Genomic DNA, 11,127 nt, shown 5'->3' with positions numbered 1-11,127 from the left:
CGCCGTGGCCGTGGTGGTGGTGGTGGTTGCCGGAGTTGGTGAAGAGGGGCCGGCTGATGGTGGAGGGCCGAGGCAGCCGGGGCCCCCCGCCGGCGGGGTGGAGGCCGAGGGGCTGGCCGACGCGGTGGAGGTGAGGCCGCCGGGGGGGCTGCCGGCGGGAGGAGGGTCGGTGGAGGGAGGGATCTGGGAGAGTGGGGCGACGGGAGGGAGTTGGGGGCGGCTCTCGGTTGGTGGGGGGCCGAGAGAGAGAGGGAGTGGAGGGATTGTGGGGAGGGAGAGTCACGGGAGGAGAGGAGGGAGTGGGGGGCGCTGTCGTGGGGGTGGGGGCCCCCCCACGAGGGGGAGGGGCTGGCGGCGGCGCACAGGGGGAGGAGAGGGAGTAGCGAGGGGAGGAGGCGGTGGCTCCCTCGCCAGGGGGGTGGCGCTAGGGTTTTGGAGGGTGGGGGGTGGCCGGCTGGGCCTTGAGCCCAGTTGGGCCAAGGGGTGGGGTTGTTTTCCTTTTTTTTGTTTTTTTTGTTGCTTTGTTTTGTTTTGTTTTACCTTTTCCCTTTTTATTATTTCTTTCTTTCAGTTTTCTTTTCTTTATTTTATCATTATTATTTCTTTAATACTTTCCTTTTTTTACATATATATTCTTTTAATATTTGCAATGAACTCATAACGTACTCTTCGTTTGTCTTCAAATTTTGAATCCGGACAAAACTCGAATCAACGCGGGTCTGAGATGGGAATCCGATGACGTGGCATCATTAGCTTATGATCACTGTAGCTTAATTACAATAATCACTGTAGCAAAAGTCGAGGATGTCACAGAACAGGTGGGATATGTGTCGGATTTTCTGTGGCAGGAGACGAGGAGACGTAAGGAAAGGTGTGTTCGTCGAATACGACATGGCGAGAGGTGATAACTTTGCGAGACGAGAGGTCGAAGCAGCGATAGCCCTTTTGTTCGCGGGGGTAGCCAAGGAAGACACAGCGGGCGAAGCATGGAGATAGTTTGTGTGGCGCAGTGGCCGAGAGGTTTGGAAAACAAAGGCAGCCGGAAGTGCGCAAGTGGTCGTAGGTGGGATGTTCGCCATAGAGAAGTAAGTGGGGGTGAAGTGGTGGATGGCACGGGATGGGCGGATGTTGAGGAGGGTGGTGGCGGTATGGAGGGCTTCGACCCAAAATGGCGGAGGGAGGTGCGCTTGGAAGAGGAGAGCCCGGATGACATCATTAGTGGTGCGGATATGGCGTTCCGCTTTGCCATTTTGTGGGGATGTATGGGGGCAGGTAAGACGAAACGTGATGCCATGGGAGGAGAAGAAGTCGCTGCCATTGTCGCACTGCAAACAACGAATAGTGACGTGATACTGAGTGAGAACGTAAGCGAAGAAGCGCTGCAAAGTGGCACAAGTATCGGATTTGGCACGAAGAGGGAAAGTCCAAGAGTAATGCGTGTAATCATCCAAAATAACAAGACATTATTTATAGCCGAAAAAACTAACAATGGGAGAGGTCCACAAGTCACAATGTAAGAGTTGAAACGGTGCGGTGGTGTAGGAAGTAGATGTGGGGAAGGGAAGGCGTGTGTGCTTGCCGAACTGGCAGGCAGTATAAAGGGGTGACGAGGGGTTTTTATTACATTGTGAAGGAACATCAAAGGGAAAATAAACTAGGGTGGAGGAGCTCGGGTGCCCGAGCCTCTTATGCCAAAGATCAGATGAAGTAGCGGCGAGGGCCACCGGCGTAGCACAATCAGGAGTGTCGGAGACGTTGGAGACGCGGTAGAGGTCACCGGAGCTATTGCACCTCAGAAGAACCACCTTGGTGCGAAGATCCTTCACGGAAAAACCAAAAGGGTCAAACTCCACAGAGCATAAATTGTCACGAGTGAATTGACGCACGGAAATGAGGTTTTGGACAATGTTGGGGGAGAGGAGAATGTGAGTGAGGTAGAAGGGTCGAGAGGAAAGACGGGAGTTACCAACGGCGACGATCGGGAGGCGAGCCCCATTACCGACAATAATGTGGCGAGAATGAGACGCTAATAGAGGATGAGACTTGATCAGAATACCTGGGTCCCCGGTCACGTGGGAGGAAGCTCTTGTGTCCATGATCCACTCGGCATGAGGGGAAAAAGCAGTTCCATAGCTCGGTGCTGCGTGGTACATGGCCATCGCGTCCCAAGTGGGAGGGGAGCCGGAGTAGGGGACGGGCGGCGCGGTCGACTGGACCACCGCGTAGGCATGCGTCGAGGCGCCGGGACGAGGACCAAGGATGCCGGCCGAGTTGGGCGGGATCCACGGCGCGCGGGGCGACGGGAACGGCATCCCGACGGGGGCAAAGTACCCCAGCCACGGCTGCTGATGGGAGCCGCGCCCGCCACCGGGAGGTGCGTCACCGCGACCGCGGCCACGGCCACGCCCGCGTCCGCCGCCGCGGCCGGCATAGGGAGCGCCGCTGTGGTTGCTGTCGCCGCACTCATCATGGACGGCCAGCACGTGCGCGCCCGCTTGTCGAGGGTGAGCTCCGCAAGGGCGAGGCGCGAGCGGGCCTGGGCGAAGGAGGGAAGAGGCACGGTGGACTGGATGATGGCGGCCTGGAGCTCGAACTTTTTCCCGATGCCATCGAGCATGTGCAGCGTCAAGGTACGATCAGAGACGGGTTCGCGAACGTCGGTGAGGGCGGCGGCGATGTTTTGTAGACGACAGTAGTCGTTGACGGAGAGGTCGCCGCGAACGCACGCCCGGAACTCCTGTCCAAGATGCATCGTGAGTTCTGCCTCGTTCGCGAGGAAGTACTCGTGGAGGCGCTTCCAGATGGTGTAGGCGGTGGAGTCGGCCGGGGCGACGACGTCGAGGAGAGCCCCGTCCACGGTGGCAAAGAACCACAACACGATCGTGTTGTCGTCGTCGCGCCACTGCGGATTGGAGAGGCGGTCGACCGCACCGTCCTGGACATGGTTTTCGGCGTGGTAGCGGGCGAGGATGAGGTTGAGGAAGTTGCGCCACCGGATGAAGTTTGTCCCATCAAGGGCCAGCTTGAAATCCACAACATCGGAGATGCTGGAAGGGAGGCGGGAGGGTGGTGGAGCAGGGAGGTTCTCAGCCGGGAGGAGCGCAGCTGGGGCAATGGAGAGGGAGAGGGTACCGGGGACGGGTGGTGCAGAGGGGAGATCGGGAGAGAGAGTCGCACGGGGGCGATCCGGAGAGGCAGGGGCTGTTACGTCGGCAGCGGTGCCAGGGGGCGGGGAGTTGGATTGGGAAGACATGGATCGATAGCTCTGATTACCAAGAAGAATTGTGGAACAATGCACACTTTACTCATCAAAAGATTACACATATATATACACACCAAGGGTCACCACCGATCCCTACATGCAGGGATATGGAGGAGGTGGTGCCACAGTCATCCCCAAGACTAGGTGTGGTGGTTACAGTGGATAAGTAAAAGGAAACGTTATGCACAAGAAACGTAACAACTCAACAGCAAGGAGGACGAAGCAGCCGTCGAGTGTGCTCACGTATTGAACGGTTGAATGATGCAAGATAAAAAGAAAACAAGCGGCTAGCGAGCTGACTGATTTCGTGCTAAAATCATCGGCTGATTTATAGCAGCCGTCTAAAAGAAATATGCATTCTTAGTCTGTCATTATGTTTTACATAATACCTTCTGAGATTTTAGCCAATAAACCCGTAGTTGTTCTCGTTTAAGTTGGAAAAAAAGGTCCAACCATATTTTACGTAAAGACTCACCGAGTTATCGGATAATGAACCCGCAGTCTTTAAAAAATAGTTATGAAAACTGGGGTTCAATTTCACCACCCATCAGATCTATCTAATAGGGTTAACCAAGTGAGCTAGCTTCTATACGAGTTTTAATTCAAAGGATTCGATCTATAAAACATCGTCTTGTTTTCTTTACAGCTACTTCCATCCCCATTACTGGACCACATAGATGTCCTCATGAGTCTAGAGTATTGGATTTGAGCCATCGTTTGTTGGGCTTGTCAGTGGACGATATGGAAAACACTTTTCTTCTCCTAAACGAGCACGAGCAAACACACATCTCCTTCTCTAGTTCTTAAAAAAATATCCTTCTCGTGAACACACACTTACTACTTCTCCTGAATCCCTCCGCGCCGCCGATCTGTCCTCTCCAATGTCCTTCGAGATTAGGATCTCCTTCCCCTCTGCACTCGCCCTCAATCAACCCCGACGACACACCAATCCTTCTACATGTTGACCTCCTAGCGCTGACGGGCGTGTCCGATTTCAATCGGATTCAATGGTGTGTCCATGCAGGAAAATGAGAACGGCTCCAACATGATGGCCATGGGTGCCTCAGACCCAAATTTTGGATATCCTTCGGTGTCATAAAAAGAAAGCCTCGACCGGATCACATCTCAAATTTTGAAGATGAATAGTCCAATGTCGACTTCACCGCCGCCTTCGCCGGAAGAAAAGCCGGCGTCGTCTCTGTCGACTACACTACAAGACCATATGCCGTCGCCTTCGCCGACTTTGTTGGAAGACCATCAACCATCACCTTTGCCTACTTCATCGCAAATATCTTTTTTCTATGCAAATTATGATGGCAATAGAGCTGGTAGGTCGTACCAATACCATCCGATTATTGTGTGTGCATTGCAAAATTGTGCTTCTCTAATAAACCCACCATCTGCCTGGAGCCCTAGACAAATATCTTGGATAAATGATATCCAGAGTATCACATTCCGAGTCCAGCGTACTCTCTAGATGCCATTTGTTTGGGATGTGGAAGCCTTGATGAATGATGAATCAGATTTTCAATTGGCATTCGTTTTTTTATTATAGGCACACAATTGTTGAATTCCACTTAGCCTAAACAAGCCTCATTAATACACATCATCCCAATGTAAGGGTTTAATTTTGGTTTTCTCTATTGGAATCACCATGGCGTAGCTTACGAGATGTTATTGTTCATGGCGAGCCAGAGCGATCACCAGGGGCTTACGGCGACTGGGACACCTACAACGGCTCAAGGGGGTTCCGTTTTACCTTTGATCTCACTCTAATTAACGGTGATGTCGCCGCTCGACGGAACGGCACTTCACGGGCGCAACGACTGTAGAGAGCGTGCTCTATGCTGCTGAGGCCACGGCGATGAGCTGCAGCGTGCACAGAGGTGGGGCATGGACACGCGGGAGCTTCTGGTGGTTTGGACGGTGTCGAATGGTGCGACTTTACAGTGGGGCTCTTTGGTGGCCGAAACGGGCGTCGATGTCGCCGCTATTGCGGCCGATGTCGCCACGCCAGCTCATCCCCGACGACCACAACCGGCCAAACGACCGTGCGGCGCCATGTATAAGAAGGAGACATAGTGCGCAAGCGGCCAGAGCGAGCACCCACGAGATTGTCACTGCAACTCGGCATTCACAGGGTCTGTGCATCCCACCTGTTCAACGAAATGCTACAGGCATGAGGGCAGAGAGTTTGGGGCTGAAGTTTTTGGAGGGGTTTCTCTGTGGCTCTCGGGACTGCCTAAATTTTCTCAGAATTTTTTAAGATGGATAAGATGGGTTTTTAGCAAAAACATCAAATCTTGGTCAAAATTTAATCAAGAGCATTTTGAAAATTTTGAACTATAAAGTAGAAAGTTTTTGATGTTCAAGGTTGAGGGTACCTAGGGCTATAATGGATAGTCAACTTGGGGTCAGAAGCCAAATCAAACTATAGGTTCCTTTGTAAAATTTCGCGGTCCAAAACTAATTACAGAAAATTAGTGGGATCATTTTAAAATAGATAAAATTATGAAACCATCCCAGAGCTTTGGGAAACTGTTTTAAAGGATGTCTTGGGGCAGAGGAGGATCATAGGGAATACATCTTTAAAATAGGGAGAGCAAAGAATTTTTGTGAAAAGTCTTAGTTAGCAAATTTTGAGCACAACCTATTCAGAAATTGAAAAATAAAATAAGAGACAAATTCCCACAAATAAGAATTTTGTCAAGTAAGAATTATGCAAGGTCTTGCCAAACCAAAAGTGACGCCAAGGAAATCTCAAAAGAATTTTCTGAAGATAGGGTTTTCAAGAAGATTCAAAAAGAGGTTTTCAAAAAAGTTTCAATAACTCTCTTTAAAAATAAATCAAACCTGAAAATCCAAAATAAAAAATTTGAGGGTGTTACATAAAGGCATTTCATTTTTAAGCTTATTTCAACTCCAGACTTTTTGTTAGTTCAATATGCACCATTCAAAGCCACCTCATCAATTTTCAACCATTTCTCACTTCATTTGCTATTTTCATGCATTTAATGATTTTTTGAGCTAAATGACCATAAAATTGAAAATCACTAAAAATGAACTCTGAAAGGTTGAAATTTGGCATGCTATCATCATTTCACCCACATAGCATGTGCTAAAAAGTTGAGAGGGTTACGACATAAACTAGATATACTACGTGTACAAACTGAACAATCTCTTTCGAAGTATGAGGGTTTTGGACGAATACTCATGTGTTACAAAGACATTTCATTTTTTAATATTATTTCAACTCGAGACTTTTTGTGCGTTCAATATGCACCATTCAAAACCACCTCATCAATTTTTAACCCTTTGTGACTTCATTTGCTATTTTCATGCAATGATTTTTTGAGCTAAATGGCTCTCAAATTGAAAATCACTACAAATGAACCATGAAAAGGTTGAAATTTGGCATGCATTTCACCCATATTGCATGTGCTAAAAAGTTGAGAGAGTTACGGTAAAAATTGGATGCACTTCGTGTACAAATTAAACAATCTCTTTCGAAGTATCAAGATATCAGATGAATACTCATCTGTTACAAAGGCATTTCATTTTTAAGTTTATTTCAACTCCATACTTTTTATGCGCTAAATATGCACCATTCAAAGCCACCTCATCAATTTTCAACCCTTTCCGTCTTCATTTGCTATTTTCATGCATTTTATGATTGTGTTTTGAGCTAAATGACCCTGAAATTGAAAACCACTACAAATAAAGTCTGAAAATGTTGAAATTTTGCATGGTATCATCATTTCACCCACATAGCATGTGCTAAAAAGTTGAGAGGGTTACGAGAAAAACTAGATGCACTTCGTGTACAAACTGGACAATATCTTTGGAGGTATGAGGGGTTCAGACGAATACACATCTGTTACGAAGGTATTTCGTTTTTAAGCTTATTTAAACTTCAGAATTTTTATGCGTTCAATATGCACCATTCAAAGCCATCTCATCAATTTTCAACCCTTTCTGACTTCATTTGTTATATTCATGCATTTAATGATTTTTTGTTTAGCTAAATGACCCTGAAATTGAAAATCACTACAAATGAACTTTAAAAAGGTTAAAATTTGGCATGGTGTCATCATTTCATCCACATAGTATGTGCTAAAAAGTTGAGAGGGTTACGAAAAAAACTGGATGCACTTCCAGTACAAACTGGACAATCTCTTTCGAAGTACCAGAGTTGCAGACGAATACTCATCTGCTACAAAGGCATTTCATTTTTTAATCTTATTTAAACTCCAGACTTTTTGTGCGTTTAATATGTACCATTCAAAGCCACCTCATCAGTTTTCAACCCTTTCAGACCTCATTTGTTATTTTCATGCATTTAATGATTTTTTGAGCTAAAGGACCCTAAAATTAAATGAACTCTAGAGATGGACATCTAGTTCCGGTTTGGTAGCACCAACCGAGACTAAAGGGGGTCATAGGGCCCAGGTCTGACACAACCCTGCCACGACACCTTAGTCCCGGTTGGTGTTACCAACCGGGACTAAAGGTCACAAATGAACCGGGTCTAAAGCCTGGCCTTTGGAACCAGGACTAGTGGTCACATAGTCCCGGTCCAAAACGAGACGGGACTAATGCTTCGGACAAAATCCCTCTTTTCTACTAGTGTTCAAAGTTGAAGGACAATCTCTATACTATTGCTAGAGTCCGATGACGAAAAATGTACTTATTCCATAAAATAGGTGAAAATCTATTTCGAGATTCAGTGAGTTAGAATTAGTGTGGTCTGCACTATGTACGTTTGTTTATTACAACTCTGAACTAGGGTGAGAACCAACATATGATTGGATGGTTAGAAGGATAGTAGTTTCCTAGCCCACTAAAAGTTCATGTTCTGGTGCTTGTATTTTCCTCAAATCATTTCAGGATTCCCGGCAATGCGCGTTTAGAAGAAGGAAACATTCTCATCAACTACGACGTGCCTACGATGACTTCATAAATCACAAGATTATATGCCGACTCAATGTCTCGGACTTGTTCATAAAAGTAGGTGTTGTATATGGGTTCATCGGTGAATATATAATCTACCACTGGTGGTAGTTATTACCACTTGTGTTTTGTATGTTGTATGTAATATTTATCAAATCGGAGAGTATATATGCGTACTATGTAGTATATAATAATGTTTAGATAGTATGTATATTATTTTTTGGTAGTATGCATCATATTTTGGGTATGCTCTTTTTTACCTATAAATATATACATATTTCACAAATATAATAAAAACTATGGGTTAACTTGTAATTTTTCCGTGTAACTCACTTTAAAAAATCTTCTATATATATACGAACATAATTAAAATAATAAATTAATATATATAGTACAACACGATAGTGTATGGAACATGTGGGATAACTACCCCTGAGTGATAAGATGTATTTGTCGTGTGTGTGTGTATAATTTATCATATATATTTGAACACCAATGCACTGTAATTTTACGTTCTGTAAATTGTGCCTTATTTCAAACATAAAAAGAGACCGTAAAATAATATATGATCAACGTAAAAATATTTATGTCACGTAAAATTATAAACATACAAAAATAATGTAAAATATACAATAAATTCAATTTTTTCTTGTCTTGTGATTTATATTTTTGTTTTTTATGTTAAATTTTACGTAGTGACTCAATATAAATATAACTATTTGTATTTTAAATGTAGTTTATTTATAAATTAATTATAAGATTATCTCGAATAAAGAATAAACTATTCTATATATATATATAGAGAGAGAGAGAGAGTGTGTTTGCGTCTATAGCGTGGTCTTTATTTATTAAGTCGACGGAACTAGCGTAATTCGCATTTGCATTTGTTTATTACAAGTTCACAGCTCCGAGCTGGCATGATTAGCACTATGTTTGTTTATCACCGCTCGAGCAGAAACAGCGTGGTCAGAACCAGCGTGATCCGCATTACATTCGTTTATTACAACTCTGAGCTGGTGTGATCTACAATATGCTGGTTTTTCACCACCCGAGCAGAAACAACGTGATCTTTAGATTTATTAAGTCATCAGAACCTACACCTGCATTTGTTTTGTTTATTACAACTCCGAGCTGGCGTGGTCTGTACTAACTATGTTTATCACTACACCAGCATAAACAGCGTCATCTTCAGATTTATTAAGTCATAAGAACTAGCATGATGCGCATTACATTTGTTTATTACAACTTCGATCTTGCGTGATATGCATTATGTTTGCTTTATCACCAACCACTCCAGCACGCGTATGTTTGTTTAGTCACAGTGGAAAGTAACTCACGCTAACATACACGCTATCCTAGAGTATGTTAGTGAGTAGTAACATATATATGTAGTGTCATACTACAAAGCTTCATTTATTAGGTTATAACATTATTTTGTTTTGATATATGTGATGTTACTAACTAGCTAAGTTACTTAATTTACCTTTTTTTTCTCATTAACTCATTGTCACATAAGCTCTACAACCCTTGGTTGTCATGATCTGCACTATATGTTTGCTTATCACCACTGGAGCGCACTACATTTGTCTATTACAACTTCGAGCTAGCGTGATCTGCACTATGTATATTTATCACCCCTCACATGGAAATAGCGTCTTTATCAAAACAAAAGTGAAAATGGCGTGATCTACAGATTGTTATCTCACATGGAAACATGGCCGGAGTTTCCTCTATCACAGAGACCTAAGCGATCCCTCCATAGGGAGGCTTAGTTACTTATTACCAGTCCACAATGATAGTACTAGGACTCAACTACTCCTATATAAGAAGCACAACCCAGTGGAGGTAGGCGCACAGCAGCAGCGAGTGAACAGCACTAGCGTAAGAACCACAAGTGATCAACGATCAGAAGAAAGAAATCTGAGAGAGAGAGAGAGAGATCGATGGCAATGAAGCCACTCGTCTTTCTTGTCCTGGTCGTCGTGCTCGCAGTTGGTATCCGTGCTGAGGAAGACAGTGAGGGAAAAGATACAGGTACTCATATCCTTAGTTACCTCTCTATGCAAGCTGGTGAGTGCGGGAGGAGCTCCGCCGACCGGATGGCCCTCCGGATGGCTCCGTGCTTCTCGGCGGCAGACGACCCGGACGCCCAGCCGACGAGCAGCTGCTGCGCGGCGGTGCATTCCATCGGCCGGAGCCCCAGTTGCCTGTGCGCCGTCATCCTGTCCAACACATTCAAGGCAGCCGGAATCAGGCCCGAGGTCGCAATCACAATACCCAGGCGCTGCAACATGGCCGACCGACCCATCGGCTACAAGTGCGGAGGTACTTAACAAAAGAATAGCATGCTACAGTACTAATTAACTTTGCTTGAACTCGAGTGTCGTTTTCAGTTTTGTGGCAAATACTCAGTCCTGTTTATTTGATTCGCCAGATTACACGATGCCTTGATGACCTTTGCCTTTGCTTACTGATCAAGAGGAAGGCGCGCTGGACGTGCCATGGAAGGTTTTGTGTAATACTTATAAGCGAGTCCGGCACATGAAGGAAATTGCCGGCATTGTATCACTTTTTAATTTTTATATGTATGCTTGCAGATGTCAGCTGCCGTTGGCACGCTTGCTCTTTCTTATCCTTATAAGTACTACTTGTTGATGTGGCCCGGACAGTAATAAATGTTCAGATTTGCTAAATCACATCTTCATGAGAAATAAATATCGGACATCTAAGTTCGCTACCGCACGACCAATCTTATATCTTATCTTATCTTTAAAGCCTTCACATTAATCTATATCTTTAAAATTAATTACACCATTGGATTTAATAATGAACATCAGAGGTAAAAGAAAAACTTACATACTAACAGAAATAGTCCAAAAAAGGCCCCTCACACGTTAAACGTTGCTGCGAAACAA

At 45.1% G+C, this 11,127-nt stretch overlaps 1 protein-coding gene across 1 annotated transcript; it reads left to right on the top strand.

Annotated features, from left to right (window-relative positions):
• The first annotated feature begins 10,042 nt into the window (after positions 1-10,042).
• On the top strand, positions 10,043-10,905 carry LOC123427829. Its single transcript, XM_045111964.1, has 2 exons — positions 10,043-10,537; positions 10,647-10,905. The coding sequence occupies exons 1-2, from the start codon at positions 10,156-10,158 to the stop codon at positions 10,661-10,663; spliced, it is 399 nt and encodes a 132-aa protein (XP_044967899.1). The 5' UTR covers positions 10,043-10,155; the 3' UTR covers positions 10,664-10,905.
• The last annotated feature ends 222 nt before the right edge of the window (positions 10,906-11,127 follow it).

Source organism: Hordeum vulgare, chromosome 2H (genome assembly GCF_904849725.1).
Source record: "Hordeum vulgare subsp. vulgare chromosome 2H, MorexV3_pseudomolecules_assembly, whole genome shotgun sequence".
In the NCBI taxonomy this organism is placed as follows: Eukaryota; Viridiplantae; Streptophyta; class Magnoliopsida; order Poales; family Poaceae; genus Hordeum; species Hordeum vulgare.
This window is presented reverse-complemented; position numbering and strand designations above follow the sequence as displayed.